We start from the raw sequence: 27,658 nt of genomic DNA on the forward strand, positions 1-27,658 counted from the left end.
AGGCGCTATTTTGTGGAAATCGACTTTTAATCATATCATAATCATTCATAACGAGTCATCAAAACTGAACCATATTTAAAACACACGAACTTCAGATCAAGGTTCGACATAAAATCTCATCAAAATCCGCGCGCGTCTGAATTTTAAAATGCTCAAATTCACTTTTTAATCAAAACAGAGTATGTTCTAGGCCATTTAAAGAATTTCGAAAATTATGCACGTGCGTTTTTGCGTGTAACGCCATTACACAACAAAGAAACGCAATTTTTTGTTCTTTCATGATATTTCATAACGGAATGCGCGTCCGTTTAAAGTTGAAATTCAAAGAAAATCCCAAATATGTCAACTAATGTATGACTAGAAACTGGTAATCTAACAGATGGCCATCGTACAAGTTATAGGTCAACTACAGATCGGGTGATTTATAAAAAATACAAATACAACCACCTCCATAGCAGCTGGGATATACCAGAGATTTGCCGGAAAAATAACGATGTTTTAATGACGTCACTATATGGACCAACATTGCCCAAGCAGACGACATCCCATAGAGAATGAACATAATTGCAAAGCTATTATTTGTCAAATTATAATGAGTTAAGTGTATATAAATGTAATGGCATGTCAAACCATTCAAAAGGGGATATGACCCGATTCTGATAACTAAAATATTTTGCATGTAAATACACAGGATTGGGGTTAATTAACGATCAAAGAAACCAGACTTTCAAATTGAAAACCCCCTGGAATGATATTAAGGACGGCATTTGTTCCCTCTTGAAACGCCGAACATACTCCGATGTGTACAGCTGAATATACAATGGCGTCTTATTTTGTTTACAAGCGACAGATTCCTTTATTTTTGTATCGCTGCATTTGTCATCAAAATAAAACCATGCGCGGGGTTAAGAGTGAGGCAATAGATTATACATTTAGACTGACGGTAGTGAAGTAAGAGAAATGACTCAAGAAACGATGAAAACACAGGCACTGAAAATGTGTGAGATGTCATGGGGCATCGTCTGCTTGTGCAAGTCATGTCCATACTGTGATCTCACACATCTCAGTAGCGTTCGGAGAGCTCTTCCGGTGCTATGCCCATGCTGTATTTAGGCCCTAAGCGTTTTGTAATTTATAATAATCGTTACTTCGAATATTTCCAAGCATTGAATTTTGATAACCTTGTAGAATCAAAGTTTCAACTTTGCAATAATTGAAATAAATTTAGTTTTTAAAATCAATGAATATCAACTTTAAGATAAATTGCCGTGTGCACGAGCACATGTATAGGCAAAAACATGATTCACAAAATCCATCACAGCTCTTTGGGATGCACCTAGACCCCCAATTGTTCTTTTATTTTGATTATATGAGTCGGAGATATGATTTCATTTCTCATTTGGCCATTAAGTACATTTTAACGTCATCATAATGGCCTTGGAAGTCAAAATACGAATTTGCATATTATGACGTCAACATATTTACAGAAAATGATTGTATCTCTGCAAATATTGATCAATTTTCTTCTAAATTTTGATACGTTGTAGCTGAGACAATTCTTCACAAGATTATTACCAATATTTATCCATTTTGATGACGTCATTAGATTGTTTGCTTAATATGCGTCTTATGCCTATGGGAGGTGAATGATACTACATTCCAGTCTAGACTTGTTCATTATGTTGCGTATGTAGTGCGTCGAAATATCAGTTCAATGATTGGTAGGCTCTGCAATCAGGCGAAGATTTGAGCTTGTTTAGTAAATAAATCATATAACAATTGTCTATCGAATTCATGAAGGGGGCGCTATACCACTTTTAATCATTTTCATTTAAAACAAATAAATCATCATCATCAATATCTTTATTATCGTATTTATGAATATTATCATTAGATCATCATCGGCACACTTTCATGATACAAAAATAGCATACGTATCACCTAATTCGTCAAAGTGACGAATTAAAGTCTAGTTATAATTGTTAATCATATCATTATTATCATCTGTATTATCAGCATATTCTACAATGGCAGTAGTATAGTATAGTCATGTAGAAGTAGGCCTAGTAGTAGAGGTATCATTCTGATCCTTATTATCCTGATTATCTTTTGCAATACGTCTATATAGACGATAAACTCACGACAATTTACAATTGTCATGAATCATTGTCTTTAAGCTTACCATTAAATGTATCTGGTTCGAATTTTGCTCAGGTATTTGGTACGTGATGATTTAAATGGTAGAAATGAACTTATGTCCTATTCATTCTAGTCTTATTCATTTGCATTATGTTTTATTCATTCAAGTTCTAATGTTTCTGACTGTTTTCAAGACAATATTTTTTTGTCGATCATAGTTCTATGTAGCTTGATATCTCACGGTAATTTTGAGAGAAAAGCAATGCAAGCAATGATTTCTGAATTGTAGCGACAATCGCGTTCGCCTTTGCTGTTCTTCAATAATATTTGACAAGCAGTATTAATTAATTTTTCAAGAACTCAATATACATTCGTTTAACAGTTGATTACCCTCGGTTGATTCTTTTGTTCGGATTATTTGGCGGGGAAAATGTATTATTGAAAATGTATTAGTGAATGTAATATTATTCTTATTTGTTCATCGTCTCTACGATGCCCTTTGAATCAAAAACAGCTTTTAGTGTTAGGCTTCCTGAAAGAGATTTCAATTGTTGTTAAGAATTTTTTGGTTGCACTCTGTAGATTATGATCGTGTGTTTGATCTTTTTTTTCAATACAAGATCAAACACATGAAGAAAATCTACTGGCTGCATGCCAATAAGTTCTTGACAACAATAACAACATGTGAGCTAGTGCTATTCGGTGTGGCGTACACTTGGCAATCACATGGTAGATAAAATTATGATCATCAGTACTGGGTCAAATAAATTAAAGAGAACTGAATTTGAACCCGGGCCATAGGCTACCCCCTCTCGTTCTCTCTCCCTCTCTCTCCCTCTTCGTCGCCTTATTTTTCCCTCTCTTACCTCCCTGTGCATTTGTATGCCTCGATAATACAAAAAATAAACAATAAGATTCTTCCTCTCCCCCTCCTTCTTCCTAGTACATGTAGTAGGAGTAGTACTAGAAGCAGTATCACAATAATAATGACAACAATGATTATTATGGTTGGTGGTGTTACTAATGTTATTTTTGTAATTATTATGTTTGTTATTGTGATTATTATCCTCATCATGATTATTATCGTTAATATAAGTTATTATTGTAATTATTATAATCATTACTATTGTTATCTTTATGATGAATACGAACGTGATGATTTTGATGACGATTAGTATAAGTATATAGTATTATTATAATTGTATGGGACATGACTTTTTTCAAAACTGGATTCTACATTCCCGTCTTTCGCGAGCAATATCTCCGTCTTTTCAGCTTCGTTTACGCTGAAATTCGAGTATGTTGTAGCTGAGACAATAAGCTATCTTAAATTTGCCCTTTATTTTGTCTCAAATTTTAGTTAGACCAGCCCACCTATTCTTGTTTAAAACAAGTATTACAAATCTAGTTATTATTATTGTAATCATCATTAAATCATTTCATTTCATCTACATTATTTCATGAAATGCATTCAGAAAATGAAGAAAAAAAAAAACGAAAATAACCCGTGAAAAAAAATATTGTCGGCGAAGCATTTGTCGTAGTACTAGTAGCATTTGTATTTTATGGGACACTTTTTGGGCGGAACAATTGTCGGCGGAGCAAATGTCACCGGAGCAAGTGTCGCTTCAGGCGGAGCAAATGTCGGCGGAGCAACTGTTGGCGGAGCAATTGTCGGCGGAGCAAATGTCACCGGAGCAATTGTCGGCGGAGCAATTGTCAGCGGAGCAAATGTCGGCGGAGCAATTGTCGGCGGAGCAAATGTCGGAGGAGCAACTGTCGTTCGAGGAGCATTTGTCACCGGAGCAATTGTCGCGTTTTGCGGAGCAATTGTCGGCGGAGCAAATGTCGGCGGAGCAATTGTCGGCGGAGCAATTGTCGGCGGAGCAAATGTCGGCGGAGCAAATGTCGGCGGAGCATATGTCGGCGGAGCAAATGTCGCGGAGCAATTGTCGCGTTTTGCGGAGTAAATGTCGGCGGAGCAATCGTCGCCGGAGCATGTGTCGGGTTACCGCCCTTTCCCTCAGAAAGTGCCTTTTTTGTTGGTGTCCCCCCCCCCCCATACACACACACACACACACACTTTGGAAGTCGGCTCTTGGTATAGGGATAGAGTCTCTCAACCTTCCAAATGTCCTCTCTTTTTTATATATTTTTTTATATCATCTAAAGGCTAAGCCATATACTCCACCAAAGGATTGATTAACGTAGCCAGTGTACACACACAGTCAATAAATCCTCACAGCTAGGGGAGCTGGAAAGATTTGAGTTGTCTCAACATGTTAATTCTCCTGCTAGCCTTGGAAAGCATGGTGCTTACATCCGGCTATTCCATATTATGAGATCTGATTGCACTAGGATACCTCGTATTTTACAACAAGTATATTCATTCACAAAGACTAAGATCGATTTTAAGTTGGACTTAACTATGGCAGGCCGTTCATGCCACTGTTTTATCTCAACATTTACTGGCATTGGTCTCTCAATTAGGGACGTACAAATCATGGTCACAAATTTACAGAATTTACATTTGTTGATAAATCATTATTGAAGGAAAACATTATCTAAAGATCATAACTCATGCTGTGACTGAGCGGCCTGTCATAGTTATGTCCAACTTAAGTCGATCTTAGTCTTTGTGAAACACCCCTGCATGTTTGCCTATTTCAACATTCGGTGGTAGTATATCCAAAGGTGACTCCCATCACATGTCACTTACGATAATAGCATTCAACTTCATGTTGTTTGTGTGACACCACGTATATACGTGCTAAGTTCGTAATAATAATAATAGTTCGTTCTTTTATTATAGCGCATTTCAGGACCGAAGGCCTTCTCAAAGCGCTTTACAATGTACTATGTACGTTCATGAAGGCTATTCATGCTTGTATTTTGCTTGTCAAAGTTGCCCTTTATGCAAAGATCGAGGCGTCCGGGATTTGGGAAAAGAGGGGACACAATTTGTTACTTTCCAAACTGCTGAGAAGCAAGCAAAGTAAAGAAAAATAACAAATAACAAAAAGAGGTCATCACCCCAACAATAAAAAAGGAGGAGAAGGACGCTTTGGGCCTTGCAGAAGGGGACAGAGGGTATTCACTTGAGTTCAAAGGTTATTGTTTCTCTCTCTCTATATAATATATATCAATCTGCCACTGCCACTGCTCCCAGCATATGTTGGAATATAATGCAGTCATTATTGGAGGGAACTTGAGCGATTCCCATTTTTTCGAAAGAGAGAGGGAGAAGGAAAGAGAGAGAGAGAGAGAGAGAAAGAAGGTGAGAGAGAGAGAGAGAGAAAAAAAAAGAGGGAAAGAGAGAGGGAAAAAGAAAGAAGGAAAGAGAGATTGTAAGAGATGAGATAGGGAGATGAGGGAGAGAGCTGAGAGAGGCAGCGGGGGGGTGGGGGGGGGGGGGGGGAGGGCTACACAAAATTATATACATTATATTGTGTTGAATTTGAAAAATGTATATATAATATACAGAAATTTTGACAATTAAAATGGGATGGTATATAATTAAGAAATTCTTAATTAAATGTCGAAATACAAGGGGCTGAAGTGAAAGTGGAAGTTTGAATGTTCATATAACTCAACAAAACCGGGGTCCCGTTCAGAAGAGTTCAAAGGTTGGTAAGGGGGGGGGGGGGGGGGGGGGGGTAACAAAAAAAGGGGGTAAACAAATATACATGTACAGTATATTGTGTTGAAGTGACAAATGTATAGGGGCCTATGTTGACAATAAATATGGGATGGTATCTAATAATATCGAAATGCGAGGTACTGAAGTGTAAGAGGGAGATTGAATGTTCATAGAATTCAACAATAGGCCTCGTTCAAAAGAGTTTAATTTAATTGTAGCAATATAATTATGTGCAATATTAACTGTCATGATGATTGGCATAGCGGGTTTCTTCCATTCATTCGTATTTTGATATTGCATGTGCTTTTATCCTTCCTCTCACTCCTTCATCCCTTTTTCTCTATTCGAACTTGCTACTTTTCAAATTTCCTTTTCTCTTCTTCAGTTCTGGTCTTTCCTCTCTATTTTTATTTCACTCCCATTCCCTCTCTCTCTCAGCTCTATGTCTCTCTCTCTGTCTCTTTGCCTCTTTCTCTCTTCTTCCTTCTCTCTGTTTCTCTCTCTCTCTCACTTTCTGTCTCTCCCTCCTCCTCTCAGCCTCTTTCTCGTCTGATGATGTTTTACAGTACAACATTCTATAATCATGTTTTTCTTACTGTGTCCAATAACACCTAAGGAATTCCAATTCTTTTAAATAATGATAAATTAATGATAAATTATAATTGGTAATTATAATTATCAGTATGGTGTATGTCATGTATTTCAGCAATATAATTACGTGCAATATTAACTGTCATGATGATTGGCATAGCGGGTTCTTCCATTCATTCGTATTTTGATATTGCATGTGCTTTTATCCTTCCTCTCACTCCTTCATCCCTTTTTCTCTATTTTAACTTGCTACTTTTCAAATTTCCTTTTCTCTTCTTCAGTTCTGGTCTTTCCTCTCTATTTTTATTTCACTCCCATTCCCTCTCTCTCAGTTCTATGTCTGTCTCTCTCTGTCTCTTTCTCTCTCTCTCTCTCTCTCTCTCTCTTTGCTCTCTCTGCCTCTTCCTCTCTTCTTCCTCTCCACCTCTTTCTCCTCTGATGATGTTTTACAGTACAACATTCTTTAATTATCTGCTATTCTTACTGTGACTAATAATACCTAAGGAATTCCATTGTTTTCATGTGCAATATGTTTATATATTATACTGTACTCATATCACACTTAGCACACTGCCAAGACTCCAGTTTTAATACTTTTGAATACTTTTGAATACTCACTATACCTTCTGAATGGAATTTGTATTGCATTTTATCACAATTTTCCAATGTTACAGTTAATTTAATTGAACTCACGTACAGGCGCGTACGCAGGATTTTTTCAAGGGGGGGGGGGGGTTAACATTTTCAAATCGGGCCGATAATTTCGCACTCGACTCAGCCAGCAGCTGAATAAGCGGGGGGGGGGGGGGGGGGGGGGTTAGTCTCGAAATTTGAAAATTTGACATTTTGCTCCGTTGGGGGTAAGGTCACCTTTTTTAGGTCAGCCATGGGAATATTTTTTTTTTTATAATTTATTTATTTTAAAAAAAAAAAAAAAAAAAAAAAAATGGGGGAGGGGGTTTTTTTTTTAGGGGGGTTTATACACATAAAAATACCAAAAGGGGGGTTTAACCCCCGAACACCCCCCCCCTGGGTACGCGCCTGCTCACGTATCTGTATACACTTTATTTGTTTTTATGTAAACATTTATTCATTTTCGTTAGAAATATTTCATATCTTGTATTTTTTTTTAATCCTTTTTGTTTGTTACTACTTTAATGTTTTGATTTAAACATTTATTCATTGTTATATATTTGTTCTCATTTGCTATGTTATCTTTATATGTATATGTACACATGTTTTTGAATGCTTTTTATATTGATGTAAACTTGCATTTTTAGTCCTTGGACTTTTTGACAAGTCAAGAATAAAACCTTATTTGAATATTGAATCTTGAATCCAGTTTAAAGGTTCATGATATCTATAATGATTATCCAGGGAGGTGAGACTCCCTGGTTTCTCTACATTCTGTCACGTAGCCTATTGTTCCAAAGTGCTGGCGTTGGAATGCGGTGTATACGTGAAGAAACCGCGCTCTCGATCCGCTTCAGTTCAGTAACTGAAAGCATGCTGAAAGCATTATGTTCCTGTTAGAGTTACACTGACTTTGTTACATGGAGTAAGAACTTTTAACACGCTCAACCATTTGTAGGTAACTAGTAAACCGAACATTTGAACCTTTGAATAAATCAACCATGGAAACGCCTTCCATTGGAAGTGAAATAGAAGAAGGTACCCTTGCCAGTGAAGGGCGAGCTGCTCGTGATAGTGGAAGTCGTACAATTATCTGGTGTGTACCTCGCTCTGTTTCTACGGCTCTCACAAAGTGTCTTAGTTTCATTGAAGGTATCCAAGTTTGGCTAGAACCCTACAGCTACTGCCGAACCACCCGAGTGATTATAAAGCAACAGCTAGACCTTGATGTACCGGCCGAATACGAAGGGAATGAAGAGATTTATAAACGAATGGCTGATCACTTAAGAGAGACTGGGCAGGGGAACACAACGATACACGAAAACCTATCGTAAGTTTTCTTTATTTATGCCCCCATGCACCCCTTTCCCCCCACCCCCAATCGAATGTTGAAAGGAGCAGGGGAAAGAATAAAGGGAATACAGGACTGGGACAATTTGAGAGGGCGTAAATTTCCTGTTCTATAACTTTTAAAGACTGTGAGAGCATTAAGGACCACTATTGAGATGGTTCCAAATAAGCTGTTTTCCTCTTTTACAGATTTATCTGTAATATGGTAAAATATGTTTAGTGTGTTGCAGGATTTAGGCCCTGTTTCATAAACTTGTTATCATTAACACATTTCTATGAAAATTACCTCTTAGCCAATCAAATGGCAAGATTTCAGGAAGTCTTAAGACTTATATCTGTTACAGTTATTGTAACTTGTCATTAAGAACAAGTTGTATGAAACAGGGTCCTGGTAGCTAGCCATTTTCAGGCCCGGCCGACGAAAGACTCATTTGGGTGATAGACAAATAGTTTTAAACGTTTTTTTTCGTGCCCCCCTTTTCCCTTCATTTAACAGTTATGCATCGATCGGTCGTTTTTTGGAGCATTCGGTAAGCCGTCATGTCTTGGTGAAGGATATGGCCTTTGCTCTGTCCCCGAACAGTACAAGTTCCTTCCAAAGGGCTTCAAGCATATCTTCTTAATTCGACATCCTCTTAGAGTGTTTAATTCGCTTCAAAAATCGGTATTTGGCCAACTATCAGCCTTGGGGATGTTGAAAGGCGAATCCGCAGTTGAGGAAACGTTCGACCTAGGACGCGACTACCCATTCCCAAACGCAGGAGGTGGCTCAGTGCATAAAGATCTTTATGACATGTGGAAGTATGTCAAAGAAAATCTAGACGCCGAATCCATCGTAGTCGACAGCGACGAGCTTTTGACGAATCCAGCCGAAATACTTCCGAAGATCTGCCTAGCGGCCGGGCTGCCATACGACGAATCGCTCTTGAAGTGGGATGGGTCTTCCGAAGTGACGAAGAGTTGGATGGTTCCTGCGGACGACATCGTAAGTAAGCTGGTGTACTTCTACGACAGAGCTATCAGGAGCAGCGAATTTCTGCCGGCAAGCAAGATGCCATCACGTGACGACGTTCGACCTGACGTCATTAGATGTACCGATCAGGCTATGAAGTATTATGACGTAATGTATGAAGCTAGAATCAAGGTCTAAGTAATGTTTATCCATCATATACCTTGTTCTGAATTGCTAGCTATAAGCGTGAATCTATATACTAATTAGCACATGGGATTTACTTTCTTTCTGCCCACTTTTATTTAGATTCTTCTGAAGAGAAGGGGAAAAAATCTTTATACGTGACTCTAAATTCTCCTACATACTCCTATAACAGCGGCATGTGTACATTATGTCTAATCTAAGCAATTATCATAGAGAGGGCTGTACATCATCAACTTTCTGAGTTCATTGCGGATAATAATATCTTGAACTCTAATCAGTCTGGGTTTCGAGCAAAGCATTCTAAAACAACAGCTCTCATGAAATTTGTAAATAATTTATCATGGAACATTGAAAACAGAAAGATCTCTGGTGTCGCTTTTATCGACCTTCGTAAGGCATTTGACACCGTTGATCATGATCTATTATTATCAAAATTAACTGCTATTGGATGTTCTCATGAATGTGTAAAATGGTTTAGATATTATTTAACCTGTCGTAAACAGACTGTTCAATTTAAAAGTGCTAAATCTAATCAATTAAAAGTATTGATGGGCGTACCAAAGGGATCTATATTGGGACCTTTATTACTTGCCATCTAATACCAAATAGTTTATCTGGTGGTAATGTGGATATGTATGCAGACGATACCACTTTAACCGTAAGTGGAAGTAGCGTAGCTGAGGTTGAACAAAAACTTTATTTCGCCTTGCAAGAATTAATGGTATGGATTAATCAAAACCACCTTGTACTAAACACAGAAAAAAACGTGCGTCATGGTCGTAGCTTCGCGTGCAAATTTGAATAAAATAACAACTTTTAACGTTTCTTTAAATGGAAAGGCATTGAAAAGAATTAACGTCGTCAAATGTCTTGGTATATTAATTGATGAAGAATTGAATTGGTCCAAGCACGTTGACAAAGTAACAAAAGTAACGCAAAGAAATATCAGTGTAATAAAACGAGCTAAGGACTATTTACCAATAACATTTTTAAACTAAATGAAGTTGCTGTATAATGCACTCGTATTGCCTCACTTTGATTATTGTTCCTCTGTGTGGTCAAATCGGTATTAGGAACAACGGATAAACTCAAGAAAGTTCTAAAACGACCTGCTAGAATAATTTCAAACAAAAATTACGAGACTCCATCCAGTGAATTGATTAGCAATCTGAAATGGATGCCAATTGAGAAACGGTTTGAATTTCAGCGTGTTAATATGATGTATAAATGCACATATCATTTGGCACCATCCTATTGACAAGAACGTTTGATTAAAGTAAGTGACATTCATCAGCATATTACGAGGCAGGCAGTTGAAGGTTTACTTTCTGTGCCAAAGTATATAACAGAACGCTTTAAACATAGCCAGGGGCGGATCTAGCTTTTTGCTAAGGGGGGTTTGACCAAAATAATGACGATGCAGAGCATCGTCCACGAGCCGCGTAGCGGCGAGCCGATTTTTTTTGGGGTGTTTATTTGAACCCGTAAGTGATGTTTTCCTGGCATCTATTAACACAATGGAGACCATAAAAAGCAGTGCATGATAACGTCTTTTTAAATCAAGTAAGAGCTTAATACACAGTTATATCCAGCCTTTTTATCATGTGTTTGGTTAAGTTACCAGATGAGTTGAATATCTTCTCACAATATTTGCACTTGAAAGGGTTTCTCTCCAGCGTGCGTTCTTTTTTTTTTTTTTTTTTCTTTCTTTCTTTTTTTTTTTTTTTTTTTTTTTTGGGGCCGCCCAAGGGGGGGGGGGGGGGTTTGAACCCCTAAACCCCCCGTAGATCCGCGCCTGATAGCCCCTCGTTTCTTCAATTATAGCATAGAATCAGTTGGACAGATTATTGGGAATGGCAAGCTCTGGGAACACCTTCAAACACATGTTCAAACAACCTTGCATTATCGATCCCCAATAAGATTTTGTTTAGTGTCTGTTTTCTTAGCACTGAATGTAGGACGATATAATGCTTTTCACACTTAAAGAATGATTTCATACCATGTATTATCAGTTATAAATACATTTTTATTTGTAATGTTATTTAAGAGTGTACATTCAATTGCTATACTAGATTACATGCATTAATTTTTCATATTATCCATTAATTTACTATCCTGTAATATTTTTTGTTGTTGTAAATATGTATATAACAATTGAACTCTCAAAGTATATGTTGCCTTTTTCAAGGAATACTTACCGAAATATGCTAATAGTTACTTTTCATCGGATTTAAAAACTAATTACTGTCTATGCTATAATATTAAATTAAAATATTATAATTTTGCAACAACGTTTTCTTGAATGAAAAAGCAAAGCAAAACAAACAAACAAACAATTCTTCTATTACGAGGATACCAAATACTTCGTATGTATGTTTATACACGTTCTTACTTATTGTTTATTGCTGTTATGAATTTGTATTCAATATTTTGTTATTAATACACTGTCGCTCATATAGGTGGAATATTTTTTTTTACCCCAATTTACGGAATTTTTAAAAAATATTTTAAGAATTATATAATAGATCTAGATAAAAGTATACATTCTCAGATTTTATTGAATAATAAGTTGCAAATGTGTGTTTTGCGCGACTGCTAAAGCATGTGTATGCTTCTATGCTTATCAAATAGGGGACCTACGCCCTTAAGTCATAAATGACAGTAATGAGGATTAATGCCCCCACAAAAGGGGACTAATATAGCACATCGACACGGTTTTGATCCTAGAGCCTCACAGTTACGAGGCCATTGCTTTGTCGCGAACTTTTTTTTCCTACGAACTTTTATACCTGGCGCATGCTCACATACGAACTGTTATCTAAACATTCTTTTTCACTACATATATTCATTGGACCATTTGGAATAAAAATACGACAATTTTTTTTGGAAGAGCCAGCTTATTCCTTATGTTATCTCTTGTTATGATAATTTATTATGTATTTCATTGTTTTTTTAACTTATCATTTTTGTTGTTTTATTTCATTTCTTACTACAATTAAACTATTTTGACTCCCAAAACAACCACCTAAACTTTAAAAAAGACCCAATAACCAATGTTTAATCTATTTTTTGAAAAATGACATTTTTGTACACAAATCACAAAAATGAGCGAGTGACATGCAAAGACAAAAGGTTACGTGACCTTGTAACTGTACGTTCGATTTTCATTTTTTTTTTTTTTAAGATGCGCAAGACTCGAAAGAAAAAAGTCAGCGAGCGGCGGCGCGCCATCCATATGCCTTCCCGAGCAATCGGACAAATCGTGGAGGGGGGGGGGGGGGGCATAATACCCCCGGCCTTATTAGGGTTAAAAAGCAAATTATTTTTGAAGTGGACCTAGCCCATACAGTTATTGGCGGAGATATGACCATCCCAATAAAAAGAGGTCAATAGGAAATCCCTTTTATGTTACTCTGGTTTATAACATTACGAACCAGAGCAAAAAAACAGTGATTTCCCATTGAAATCTATTTCTTCTGATAGTCATATCTCAGCCAATACTTACCATATTCAATCGGTTTTCGAAATTTGGACATTAATTTTGATGCTCTTTCGAAAAATTTGGAAACTCTAGGAATAGTTATTGATGACGTTTACACTTGACCACTCCATGTAGTGATCGCCAAGTTGCCTACTTCGCGAACGACCCACGCATGAATATCTTAATTGTCCCCCGTTGTTTCAGATAAATCTGTGAACGTATATTAATGGCGCCATATATTTTTATACTAGAAAATGGGTAGTGGTTTAGGCTCATGATTAATATCTTCAGTCCATTCTATGGAGAGGGGGGCTGGATCTTAAACAATCCTTAAGTTCTTCAGTTGGTTTAATGAAATCTGTATATCGTCATAATGTAAAGAAATATTACCGTGTCATTCTCTTTCATACAAAGACCCCCCCCCCCTTTCATCCCTCTCTTTCTCTCTCTCTCTCTCTCCCTCTCTCTCCATCTCTCTCTCTATCTCTCTATATCTCAAACACACACAAGCACACACACGCACACGCGCGCGCACACATATACATTTTTTTTTTTGTCTATAGTTTTTTTATTGATTCCAAACAATACAAATCAATCTAAGAAATAAAATACAGTTGTTTTTCCTTGACATGAATTCAAAACATTTTTCATTACATAAAACAAAAATAAAATCAGTTGTAACCCCATCCAACCAAACACACTACTACCCCCCCCCCCCTTCCCACCATGCAGACAGACAAATAGAAATAATCTATTTAAGAAATAAAAATAAATCATTTAAACGAGGCTACAATAGCCACAATGGCCCAGTGGTAAAAATTCATGAAAATTTCATTTGCTAAATATATTACTCATTGCGGATGTAGTATCGAAAATAATATCGCTAGTGATTTTCGTTTGTCTCGCAATGTGGTCAATAAGGAATCTAAAAGATCACGACGTTTCGTGCGCCGCTGCAACACTTCGTCAGGTGATAAAAAACATGCTTGCTTACATTATTTTTTATATTGTGTTTTAAAATACAGCTTTCTAAATGAAACGCAGATGTATGGTTGCATGCATACGTAGTGTTTGTTACTGTTTATATATATATATATATATATACGATACAATACAATACAATAAACATTTAGGGCGCCATTCCCATAAGGCTCAGAGCGCTAACATCAAATAATATTATTGGTCTTTACTACATGTAGTAATTAAAGGCTACAATTAGATATTCCATATAAAATATTAAATTCAATTAATTAAATTAAATAATTAAACATAGAGGAGAATTCATGTAAAGAGATGAGTTTTCAGAGCCTTCTTAAAAATATCGATAGAGGCAGATTGTCTGATGGACATGGGGAGATTATTCCACCCTTTGGATGCTGCTACCGTGAAAGTCCTATCCCCGGCTTGGACACGTGTAATTGGATAATTTAGACGGAGGTTATCATTTGTATATATATAGCCTGTCATATGTAAATAGGCGCACAGTGTCATCATGTATCCCTTTAACAGTATATTTTATTACATAACATATTATGACACTAGTAAAACAATGCACTGCATTTCATTCATTAAAACAAAAACAAGAAATCTAAATCGCAATTCAGAGGTTTTGATTATGATATTGTCATATTTTGTAAAAAAGTTGTCGACGTATTCGATAACTTTATCTAAATATTTTTATAGCATTGTATACATGAGTAAATTGTCATTCACAACTTTACGTCAGTATAATTTTATTCTATCAAAACTACAATTAACACGGTTGTCATTCAAATGAGTTTAATCATAAAGTCTTTGATCACGCAATCGTTTATTTATTTAAAACAGTTAATGAAAAAAATATTTATAACTACATTCGCAGTTTGTGGGCTGAATAAGAGATTCTTTCAAAATGGACATGCATATCAATAATACACAAAGTAGGACAAAGCTAATAAGATAGATCTATGATAAATTTATTTGGAATTAGATATCATAATTTAGATTTAATAATCTGGGATCAATAATAGTTTTGTTTCAATTAAAAAAATATATATTTTGAGAATAAATCGAACGTTCTTACTATCCAAAATCATTGGAGGATAGGATTAGCAATTCATGAGAAGAATTTTTTTTTTTTTTTAATTCGGTGTTTCTCTCAACATTTACGCTCCTGGCTCAATTTTAAGAAGTACAAAATAATTGTGGGCATATATTTATAATTTAAATCACTAATCGTTATATCCAACAATTGTTAATCACACCAAACATACAGTGGTTCGAAATTTAAGTAGATATTTAAGGAATAGAAGTAGAAAAACACAACATCTCTCCTTTCATCCATGATTATTGCATTGTCGAGTTGGGTCGGACTGAACATCATCAAGCTCCAGTAACCTCTGAATACAAAAAATAGAAATATACAGTAATTAGAGGCTAACATACAATTTGATTTTTTGATAGAAACGCAATTTCAGTTTGTAATATTGAAGGCTGCTTTAGAATGTCATAATCTGTTCATGAACAAACAGTCAAATTACTCCGCTATCTTCTCTAAATATCAATAAAAACTAATTTTTAGAATTTCATGGAACTGTACTTTTTAGGTTTGTATTTACGCTGTTGAGCATGTATTCTCTTTTCTTGTTTTTTTTTCACATGTGCGCCTTGAGGATTTGATTCCAAGTGGATTCGATTCTCATACATTAGTATAATCACTAATATTATACTTTAAAATATGAGTGCATATTGCGTGGGAATGTTCCAATTTAAGAAATAGAAATTAATTAAAAATATTTGTTGTGAAACCTTTCTACGAAAATGCATTTTAACACTTGAATTTCACATCGGATTGACCAAAAATGTATTCGGCATTGTCATAGACTCATGATTAATGAGCAATATAATGTTGTTCACCGATATGTGTCCAGGCTACTTTTTAGTCAATGATGACAAATGATTACTGATATGATCATTTCATACAAAATTACGCCAGAATATATAACCACACACGACTTTCAAAGGTGCAAGGTGATTGGTCGAGTAATATTTGAAAAAAAAACTATAGTACCACCCATAGCTGGGAAGAAGAGAGAGAGAAGATTGTATCTGATCTGTCAGTGCTTTAATTCATGGAGTCAGGGGCGTCTCCAAAGGGGGGGGGGGGGGTGCGACACCCCCCCCCCCACCTGTCAGATTATTGTGGGTAAAATTGCGCTGCCGTCGGGAAAAAAGAGAAAAGGGGGAGGGGAAAAAAGAGAGGGAAAGGGAAAGAAAAGAAAAAAGAAAAAGAAAAAGAAAAGAAAAAAAAGGGAAAAAATGGAAAAAAAAGGAAAAGAAAGGAAAGAAAAGAGAAGAAAGAAAGAGAAAAAAGAAAAAGAGGGAGGAGAGGAAAGAAAAGAAAAGAAAGAAGAGGAAATAAACGAAGAATAAAGGGTAAAAGGGAGACAAAAGAAACGGGGGCGAAAGAGAGGAGAGAGAGGGGAGGTAAGAGCCTGAAAGAGGAGGAGTGGGAGTAAAAGAGAGAAGGGGGTTGTTGGGTGGAGTCGTCTCGTCGAGGGAGCAAGAAGGACACGGGTGAATATGTTGCTATGTCGGGTCATCTGTGTCGGTATTCTTGCTTGATCCTCGTGTACTATATCAATGCAGAAGTTTGAAGTCGGTAAGATGTATATTGTCGGTCGGCCGACAAGTTATTTTCCCTATACGAACTGTGACTTTTTATCCGCTGTGACGACATCGAGAGTGGCTACAACTACAATACTTTTCTCGAAGTTTCACTTTCCTATAATATCAGCTTAAGAAATCAGAGGTTTAACATTTTCGGGGAAACTAAATTCAAACAAGGTTTAAGAGTCACCAACGGTACGATGAATCGTCTTCCTTTCTCTATATTGTGATGAAATGCCAAAAAAAAATCCGCGCGGAAGGGGAAACTTCATTTAGACGATTTCATTCTCTAATAATTTAAGGAAACGTCAATGCTTTCGCGCTAAAGGGGGAAACTGAATTCAGACAATTAGGGCTTATTAAGAGTCGAAAACGGTGCAACGAATCGTCTTCTTTCTCTAATAATTTAATGAAACGTCAGAACTTCCGCGCTTCCGCGCTTCGCGCGGGAGGAGAAACTGAATTCAGACAAGGATTAACAGTCGAGAACGGTACAGCAAATCGTCTTCTTTTCATAATAATTTAATGAAACTTCAAAGCTTTCGCGTTGAAGGGGGGGGGGGGGATTCATCTAGACTAGGATTAACAGTCGAGAACGGTACAATAAATCGTCTTCTTTTCCTAATAATTTAAGGAAACGTCTAAGCTTCCGCGCTTCGCGCGGGAGGCCTATCACCCACACTCCCTAATGAGCGCTCTTTAAGTGATTCGCTTGCCCACTACCGCACTCCCTAAAGTAAGATCCTATCTCCGCGCCTGCATTAAAGGTACTATGTCCCTTTTGCAGCCAACCTCAAATTCGGTAGAACTTTGCAGGAATTATGAATATGTCATGTATGTCTTATCTGGGAAACTTAAACGTTAGCAGTGTCCTCATATTCAAATTATGCAAGGAAACCCGTTTACTTGCTAGACTTCACTGTCAGACACTATTGAGTGACTGACTGGCGTTTTTTCTTCTTTGGTAATAACATACATGAACAGAGTTGTAAAGGGTACATGAGCATTTGTCTACATCAATAACCCACTTCTTGTGATGGCCAAGATGAAACTGATTGAATCTTTGAACAGCATAAAACGTATGACCATTCGGTACAATTGTCTGAAAATCAAGACTATTACTTTTGGGCTCTATAGCCCTAAAGTCGATTTGACAACTAATAGTCGTTATTTTCCCACTTGAAGACATTTTCAAGCCCCACCTTTTTTAGGGAAGTTCTAAATTAGTATTATCTTTTAAATGCAGTTGGAATTTAACTTTTTCATTTTTTGGGCCTGCAAATGGGACATAGTACCTTTAAAATATATCAGCTATGATGCTGACTAAGTTGACGAAATAATTCGTATATTTATGTCGTCGAGGAAAATGACCATTTGCGCATATGCAAGTACTACAGATATTCCATAGGAAAACAAATTTAGCCTTCGGCCCCGGGTTTATAGGTTTAAATTTGTAGATATTGGACATTTAATTTTTATCGGTAATTGGTCGCTAGTTTTGTTCATTTGTTATAAAAATATTATAACCCATCAAGACGAATACTGTATTCGTGTTCATGAAAGTTATGCATATAATTTATTCACCGAAAGCACACTCTCTGATACAGGTGTAAATATTCTTTTCAGGGGGCAAACAAAGGGCATTCATGAAGCACCTCCATCGTATCCGGACACCTACCCCTGGACGTCCATACGCATGCACGATCATAGGTTAAATATAAGTTCCGAATAGACAGGTTCGTAGTTAGCTTTGTTACATAATGACCCCCAAATATCCACAGTTTTGTTACACATAGACACGTCCCACTGTGTGCATTTCGGAATGATCACTGCCAACGTCATGAAGGTGGTTCTAGAACAACTACCCCCTGGACAACCACACCCGGATAACCACCCCAGTCAACTACCCTCTAGGACAACTACCCCCAAGGGTAACCACCCTCTAGGACGACTCTCCCCCAGGACAACTACACCCCCCCCCCCCTGCGGACGAGTTGTCCAGGGGTAGTTGACCTAGGGGGTAGTTGTCTTAGGGGGTAGTTGACTGGGGGTGGTTATCCGGGTGTGGATGTCCAGGGGGTAGTTGTTCTAGAACCACCTTCTTGACGTTGGCAGTGATCATTCCGAAATGCACACACTGGGACGTGTCTATGTGTAACAAAACTGTGGATATTTGGGGGTCATTATGTAACAAAACTAACTACGAACCTGTCTATTCGGAACTTAAATTTAACCTATGACCGTGCATGCGTATCAAAACTATCTGTCTTTATTCGCTTTGGTTCCACCGAGCCACTTACGTAGTTGGAAGTTTGCCCTGATGACTTGTTCTCCCTCCTCATCATTGACCCTGGCCTCGCACGAGTAAACTGCAGAGAAACTATTCTCTATGGCGTCAAAGTGTAAGACTAGTCCAGAAGGTAGAAAACGCACTCCTTCCACAAGGTTTCTCACTGCGAATAACAAGAGAGAAATTAAAAGGATTGTATGACTTTTAAAGTCAGATTGGAACATCAAATGTTTATATACAACACTAATCATTATGAAGGGGCAATGGGCATAGTATTATGGTTCAATTAATTTCCCGGTACTATGAAAGGTATTATATTTTTGATCAATGAAATCCTGTTCAGTGATTGGTCAACAAAGCATCATGTGACCAAACATAACATTGCTATGATGTAACCGTGACGTCAGCCATGGTATAGTGCACTATACCATGCCACTATACCATGGATGACGTCATATATATGCGATCGATCAAGATCAATGTGCTATCGGTCACGGTCGCAAAACTGTGCTGCTCTCACTGCACTCTTCACTACTTCAGTGACAGGAAACATTATTACCATTATTATTTATATGAAGGTTGGTTTGAAAAATATAAAACAAATATATCATGCACTATTTCAAGCCACGAGTGAAATTATGGATTCCTCGGCGACATAAATAGCATTATATACCTCACTTAAGTAATCCAGTAATCTGATTGGTCGAAATTGCATTCATAAACTTTAACTGTTCCCGAAAATTCCCGGTAACCATGGTTAAAAAACAGTTCAAAATCCCAATAACCATGCTTATTGGGAAAATAGGTCAGTGTCCATGGTTACCCCATAGGTTTACATGTTAAAAATGGTCTGAGCGATCGAGGATACCGTACGTGTGCGAAGAATTGGTCGGTAATTTCAATACAATTGAATCTCGATCGATCTTACCGACAATTTTATTTTGCATTGTTGACATGAAGACGATAATAAACTTTCAAAAACAAAAAAACAACATCTGCCGATAGATCTTGATCTAAATTCGTGCCAATATGCATTGCAAAAGTAAAAGAAGGGCCTGTTTAATGGAGCAGCCGCGAAGCATCCACCACGCGAAGCCGTTTCAATCCATTTTAATGTATATATAAGAAAAAAATGCTATGAATGGTAACAGAGCGCGATAGACGAGCGGTTTATGGCGCTGATTTTATTTACATCACCTTTTGTACGCAAGAGATCGAATCCCATCTTCGAAAAAAGTTTTTTTCTTTTTTCTTTTTTCTTTTTAATTTTTTTGTTTTTGGCATATAAAAGTATTAATGACTGCTTTAATATTCGAGAAATAGTTGTTTTTATACGCTCTCGGGAAGGTTACAATTGGGCTATCACCCTCGGCACGCCTTGGGTAATAGCACAATTCTAACCTTCCCTTGAGCGTATAAAAACAACTATTTCTCTCAAAGCAGTCATTATACCGGAGTGTTGGCTCAGTCAGTAGAGCGTCCGCCACACAACCGGGAGGTCGTGGGTTCGAACCCCGGCCGCGTCATACCAAAAGACGTTAAAAGATGGGAGTTGTTGCTACCTTGTTTGGCGTTCAACAATATGGGATAGAGCAACGTCGATCTGGCGCTGCTCAGTGGCTGCCGGGCTCACGATCAATTGGGCAAAAAGAATTTCCGTTTCGGTTTAATAAAATTTGGAGTGGACTATTAGGCTATCATTAATACTATACTATTGTCTTCGTGGCTACGCCCCTCAGAATATAGTGCTTTTCCTGCCACTTCTATCCATAATTTCAACTAGAGCCTCTCAGTACATGGTATATTTGTTTATCATGATTTTGCATCAAACTTTAAAGACAAAGTTGAGTACCTGTTATGCGATTACAATCTCGAAGTTATTTTGGACGGTTAAAATGTTGTAGAAAGAAACAATTATTGTGCGGCATTAATTTTTGAATCATCAAAAATTATGACAGATTGACTAAAATCACAAACATTTAAAATCAATGACCACAGACATGGGTGCTTGGGACCACACAGCATTTAGCATTAGACTCTGACCCACAATTATTGTGAATTATTTCTAGTCATATTCGATGCATGAATACACTTCAAATCCAATCTTTTTTTCATTGGACACTGCTTTATTGGGATACAAAACATTGAGAAATGCTCCAAAACACCTTTCACACTTGTACAAGAACTTTCCTTAAAGAAACAAAACCAGACTTAGCATTTCTTTAAAAACTAAAACGCAATAATTATGGGAGTATGTCAGATGCAACGGCGTCAATTCCTCCTCAGTAAATGTTGGCATAATAGACGAATTTATCACTTTACATCTGGGCTTAATACTATAACCAAAAAAACTTCAGGCACTGTCAGTCTGTCAGTGACTCCAAACCGACCACTTTGGGGTGCCATAATTAGGGGTAATTTAAATTTGTATTCGTCTGCACTTGGTGTAGCTGGTGTCGGTCTGGTGAGGTGTCTGCAATACCCTACACATTTGACGGACATGTCGCTGCATGCCTGCATGGACCGAATGTCGGATCACCTGTGTGTGTTGTTACTAAACCCATCTAGTACTGTTTGAAATCAAAACATGTATTCTGATAAGGTATGTAGAGAGTAACATGTTACCTGGTCTGTTATTTATGAACCACTGAACAGACGCATCACCTCTGTTAGGGAAACACTCGAGGTCGACTGCGCTACCTGCTGCAACAGTCAAAGTGCTAGGAGATCTAACTGTAAAGGCCAGTGCCTCAATGGGTTGACTCTCGTTGAACCGTCTCGCCACGTTCGAAGAATATGCAACTGTTACATTCTTAGAACGTAACCAATGAAGATATCTAGAGACGCTTGTGTAGAACCCGTATTCCCCCTCAAAAGCACACCCGATGCCCCAGCTTACAATACCCAGTTGATACCACCGTCCATCATCATGACGGAAAGCAAATGGACCCCCAGTATCACCACTGCAAGCGTCATGCAGCGCAATGGGGTAACCAGCACAGAACATGTTGTCAGTAAACTCTCCTTCATCTTCGTCAACACTCTCCTCGCAAGTTTGCCGGTCAACAATAGGTAACTCCACCTCCTTCATAAACCGACTGGTTGAACTTTTAAGAGACTCTTGTCCCCATCCGGTCACGCGTCCGTTGTTATTGGTCTCCATGATACGACTGGCCAGAAGACTAGGAGCCAGGCATATAGGACGAATGTAAGGAGTAAACTCCCACAGTGGTGGGTCGATCCGTATCAGGGCAATGTCATTATCAAAGTTTGTCTTGTCATAATCCTCATGCACAATAATTTCCGCTGGCTGTCGACTCTTTTCAGACTCTTCTGTAAGGTATGAATCATAATCACCAAAAAATAAATTCATGTTTTCCTTTTGAATCAAGTTTCCATGCTTGTCAAACATGCTATGCGCAGCAGTCAAAATCCACCTCTGGTCCAGGAGTGTCGCACCGCAGATGAAGGTCCATGGATCCCGTGCATTCTCAGGCCTGTATTCCAAGATTCGGACCATGTAGGGCGCCGAACCATGAATTGCTGTATTTCCTCCGACCACACGGCCTGAGCCTCTGCCTGCTGCGGTGTCATCGATGCTGCTCCAGTCGATTGAAGGTTCATCGACAGCGGAGACCACGGAGCGATCAACTACCACTGGGGAGGGAGTAGTTTGAGCTTTGCTCTCTTGCCAGAACGTAATCGTGCCGCAAACTAGAAATAAATCAACAACAGGAAAGTACTTGTGGTCATTTTACTTAGAGAAGTGATCATAAAGCTCTTTACAGCATATCAATATATGACATTCAATAAATAAGTAGCGAGTTATTCCCTTTGAGTGAACAAATATATATAATATATATACCTAATATTAGCTTTCCTTAACTATGTTTATAAATTAATAATAGTAGAGGCTGGTAGTAGTAGTAGAAGTAGTATAGCAGTAGTAAAAATAGTATAAAAATAGTAGAAGAAGCAGTAGTAGTAGAACGCAAGCAATAGCAGTAGTATTAGTACTGGTAGTAGTATAGCAGATGTAGTAGTAGTTAGTAATAGTAGTGGAAGTAGTAGTAGAAGCAGTGGTAGATCCAGGAATTTCCAAAAGGGAGGCCGAAACCAACGTGTGCGCTAGCCAACGGTCGCTCTCGAGTTCTAGCAATTCAGCTTATTTCATGTTTTTCTTCTTCTTCTTCTTATTTAGTAGCGAGTTATTCCCATTGAGTGAACAAATATTTATATCATATAAACATACTATTAGCTTTCCTTAACCATGTATACAATTTAATAAAAGTAGAGACTGATTTAATAGTAGTAGGAGCAATAGTACAAGTAGTAGTAGTATAGGGAGGAGAAGTAGTAGTAGCAGCAGTAACCAGTAATAATAATAATAGCTCGTTCTTATAAAGTAGTAGTAGCAGCAGTAACCAGTAATAATAATAATAGCTCGTTCTTATATAGCGCTTTTCAGGACCGAAGGACCTCTCAAAGCGCTTTACACACACACACACACACATATATATATATATATATATATATATATATATATATATACAGGTATATTTATTATTCCCCCGGTCATCGGATTCAGGCTTACCTGCACACAATGTATGCACATTCTCCACTCACTGGGGAGCATTCCAGCCAGGCGTCATTTTTACAAGCGCACACTTGCTAATCTAAGCACATTAGCTTTCGCATCCTACCGGGTACCCATTAAATATCTGGGTGGAGAGTGGCAAATGTAGATCAATGTCTTGCCAAAGGACATTAGTGCCGCGGTGGGACTTGAACCGCGTAACTTGTGATCCACAGTCCGGTGACATATCCACTCGTCCACGACACCTCTACAGCGGTGGTAGAAATATAGCAGTATTAGAAATAGTAGTAGAAGTAGTAGCAGAAGGATCGGTAGTAGTAGCAGCAGTACGTAAAGCAGTAGCAGTGGTGTTAGTTCTAGTATTAGTACATGTAGTAGTAGTAGTAGCAGTAGTAGTAGTAGTTGTAGTAGTATTAGTAGTTAATAGTAGAGGTAGTAGTAGTAGTAGTAGTAGTAGTAGTAGTGGTAATAGTAGCAGAAGTAGTAGAATCATTAAACAGCAGCGGTAGTAGTAGTATAGCAGTAGAGGAATTATTAGCAGAAGTAGTAGTAGAAGGATCGGGGGTGCTAGTAGTAGTTGTAGTAGTAGTAGTAGTAGCGGTAGTAGTAGTAGCAGCAGCAGAAGTAGTAGTTAGTTGTAGTAGAAGTAGTAGTAGAAGCAGGGGTAGATCCAGGAATTTCCAAAAGGGAGGCCAAAGCCAGCGTGTGCGATGGACAAGTCGCTCTCGAGTTGTAGCAATTCAGCTAATTTCATGATTTTCTTATTTGTGATTTGTTTCTTTCTCCTTTTCTATCTCTCATTCTATCTACGTTTCTTTCCTTTCTCCTTTTTTCCATCGTTCTATCTCTTTCCCTATTCTCTCTTGTCAGGTCCTCACAAAAAGGGGAGGCCTGCGGCTGATTCTCCCCCCCCCCCCCATCCTCCACTGAGCAGTACTGTAATAGTTGAATAGTAGTAGTAGTAGTAGTGATGGTAGTAGTCGAAGTATATGTATTAGGTTTCTACTACGCAGGGGCGTCGATTCCGGGGGGCAGGGGGACACATCCATACCGGAAAATTTGAAAAAGTGCAAAAAGAAAATGTAAAGCAAATACTGACTAAAGACTGCAACGTACTTTTAGGCTCTGGAAGGTCCAAGAGTGCAGCATTTAGACTAATCAAAATGCAAAAATCTTTTCGCTCGGTAGCTACGCCCTTCTCGCATAATATCCTTCAAAATGTACAAGTAAATACTGTAAAAAATCTCTACTCCTTTGGTTACACCGTGATACCCACTCGCCTCCTCCGTAACGTAAAACGTAAAATGCTAAAACTGGTCAATAGTCTTTAGAAAAAAGCCCTAGGGCACTCTACACAAAACTATTGATCAGTTTTGGCATTTTACATATATGCGTGCAATATCAATGGGAAGGATTTTGGCACACAAACTCGAGTGGTGCGTGAGCAGACACCCTGGATTCACAAAGGAGGATTGTCGACAAACCTAGGTTTGTGAGAAAAAAAACGCGTCAAAACGCGTCATATGACGTACATATATAAACCTAGGTTTGTCGACAAACCTCCTTTGTGAATTCGGGCCAATAGGTCTCGATAGCGTAAACAAACTTGATAACCATGATTGGTAAGTCGCACATGTATTCTATGACCCTTTTCGGTATATAAAAGTTATAATGACTGCTTTAATATTCGAGGCGTAGTTGTTTTTATAGGCTCTTGGGGGGGGGGGGTTACACCGTGCCATCACCCCTCGGCACGCCTCGGGGCGATAGCACGATGTAACCTCCCCAAACTGAAATTACTCCATGTCTCTCATAGCAGTAATTATTACTATAATAGAAAGAAAGAAAAAAAAGAATAGTTATCTGTCACAAATGAAGTGTCAAAATATGCTCATCTGACCTTAATTAAATGTCTAAAGCCCCATAACCTGCTGGGGCTCTGCATACAAGACCCCAACAGGGGCCCTAACACCCTGAATGCTCATCTGATCATAATTTAATGCCTATAGAGCTTTTGGGGGCTCCGCCTCCAGGACCCCACACCAACTAATGACCTGCCAGTTTTACAAATAAGGTGTCAAAATATGCTCATCTGACCTTCATTAAATGTCTAAAACCCCTTAGCCTGCAGGGGCTCTGCATCCAAGACCCCAACAGGGGCCCGAACACCCTGGATGCTCATCTGATCCTAATTTAATGCCTATAGAGCTTTTGGGGGCTCCCCCTCCAGTACCCCACACCAACTAATGACCTGCCAGTTTTACAAATAAGGTGTCAAAAATATGGTCATCTGACCTTAATTAAATGTCTAAAACCCCTTAGTCTGCGGGGGCTCTGCATCCAAGACCCCCAACAGGGGCCCTAACACCCTGGATGCTCATCTGATCATAATTTAATGCCTATAGAGCTTTTTGGGGCTCCCCCTCCAGGACCCCACATAAACTAATGACCTGCCAGTTTTACAAATAAGGTGTCAAAATATGATCATCAGACCTTAATTAAATCTCTAAAACCCCTTAGCCTACGGGGGCTCTGCATCCAAGACCCCAACAGGGGCCCTAACACCCTGGATGCTCATCTGATCATAATTTAATGCCTATAAAGCTTTTGGGGGCTCCGCCTCAGGACCCCACACAAACTAATGACCTGCCAGTTCTACAAATAAGGTGTCAAAATATGATCATCTGACCGTAATTAAATGCCTGAAACTCATGACCTTCCGGGGGCTCCCCTCCTCCTCCCCACACTTTGGTAAAAGTTAAGCGGGGCCTGCATGTAACACGTAATAGTGGTGTTGATGCTTTTTTTTCCTTTTATTTGTCTCCCCCCAAAAAACGTTTTTGCTCATTACGCCACTGGTGATACCAACGGATTTTAACTCGCAATTCGCCCCCCCCGGTCATGAAAAAAAAATTGGTGCCCCTGCTAACACGACTATGGGGAATGTTGACATGCATCAAAGGCGTTGATCCTAAGCCCTACCTGTAGTAATGTCAATCTGAGGTGGATCAGTGAAATAAAGCCAGGCATGTACTCGACCCTTGGTTCGTCCGAACTGGTCACGGGCAACGCAGGTGTACTTCCCTTCATTTTCCTCCCTTATGTTTATCAGGTAGAGGTATCCTCGGCGCTGCCAGATTGAAGAATCATATAAATAGAACACATGAATCTATGAAAATACATCTTTAATTATTTATAGGCCTAACTGAATTCATGAGAGAAAAAGGAGCCCAAGAGCCTATTCATAGCAATTTTAGATTTTGTTGTATATAATATTTGTTTAATTGATGAACATAAAAACATTTTGTCGTTATCTTAATAAACATATTTAGATTTTTTCTTGACAACATACAAATTGTGATGGACTTGAACTTGCTTCCTCTCATTCTTTCAAAAGTGACGTGTGTTCATGGATAAAGGAAACTTTTCTCATTAGCGGGGGACAATGCATCAAATATCCTCCAAATACGTCCAACTCCCTGACTGGCATAATCATGGTGTTCGCGGGAGCTTTCAGTTTTGAGAATATGCCTTTTATTCAAGAAACAAATGATAAGAAGAAAAAAAACAGAACAGTTCTTATATATCGCATTATACTTTGGAAAGAGGTCTCAATAGCTAAAGAAAAGTAAGAAAGAGATGAAACAGTTAGAAAAACACTTTTCATCAATTAATCTGGCTCATGAACGATAACGTAAGAAGAAATTTTCTTTAAATATTAATACAAATATATATATAATCAGTGTTTCTTCATTAGCTAATTTAAATTTCAATGTTCTGACCTCGAACAAGCACATAATTAAATTTCTTATCTTAATCTTTCATATGAAAGTAATTCCAGTTCGAAATTGCTACATATATGGGCCATTTACAAAACCTATTGAATTTTTGATATTCCAGTGTACAACTGCCCTTAATTTAAAAAAATTTAGTAACTCACGATGAGAAGGTTTCGTTGTTCCACCGGCCGCCCATCCTTCTCCCAGATGACACTCCATGTGTTTTCTTTGGGGGAGCACTGGAACTGATGACCGTCACCGATATTGACATACGCATTCACGGGAACGATTCCGAAGTAGCTCCTGGAGTTGAAAGCTGTCAGCAATGTAAATGAAAGCAAGGAATGTAATGAA

At 38.1% G+C, this 27,658-nt stretch overlaps 2 protein-coding genes across 2 annotated transcripts in view; both read right to left on the reverse strand.

The window, feature by feature from the left end:
• Positions 1–15,114: 15,114 nt before the first annotated feature.
• Positions 15,115–22,501, reverse strand: LOC100890082 (coagulation factor X). The gene is made up of 3 exons (XM_011666863.2): positions 21,554–22,501; positions 18,939–19,091; positions 15,115–15,368 (listed from the first exon to the last, which is right to left on the reverse strand). Exons 1-3 carry the CDS (start codon positions 22,446–22,448, stop codon positions 15,352–15,354), a joined length of 1,065 nt encoding a protein of 354 aa, XP_011665165.2. The 5' UTR covers positions 22,449–22,501; the 3' UTR covers positions 15,115–15,351.
• A 17-nt stretch (positions 22,502–22,518) lies between these two features.
• LOC100890163 overlaps positions 22,519–27,658 on the reverse strand; it is a 56,348-nt gene continuing 51,208 nt past the window's right edge. Inside the window, exons 30-33 of the mRNA XM_030989916.1 lie at positions 27,466–27,620; positions 26,508–26,655; positions 22,566–22,642; positions 22,519–22,527 (exon numbers count right to left, since the gene is read on the reverse strand). Coding sequence (XP_030845776.1) covers positions 22,519–22,527; positions 22,566–22,642; positions 26,508–26,655; positions 27,466–27,620 — 389 coding nt within the window. The remainder of the gene's footprint in view (positions 22,528–22,565; positions 22,643–26,507; positions 26,656–27,465; positions 27,621–27,658) is intronic.

Source organism: Strongylocentrotus purpuratus, unplaced genomic scaffold (assembly GCF_000002235.5).
Source record: "Strongylocentrotus purpuratus isolate Spur 01 unplaced genomic scaffold, Spur_5.0 spur5_scaffold_19, whole genome shotgun sequence".
NCBI classification, from domain to species: domain Eukaryota; kingdom Metazoa; phylum Echinodermata; class Echinoidea; order Camarodonta; family Strongylocentrotidae; genus Strongylocentrotus; species Strongylocentrotus purpuratus.

Excerpts from the sequence above, each read along its gene's own strand:
- LOC100890082 (XM_011666863.2), bottom strand. The coding sequence starts at position 22,448 with ATGGTCCGAATCTTGGAATACAGGCCTGAGAATGCACGGGATCCATGG. Across the intron at positions 19,092-21,553 it reads GTTCATAAATAACAGACCAG|TGAGAAACCTTGTGGAAGGA; the intron begins GTAACATGTTAC and ends TGTTATTCGCAG.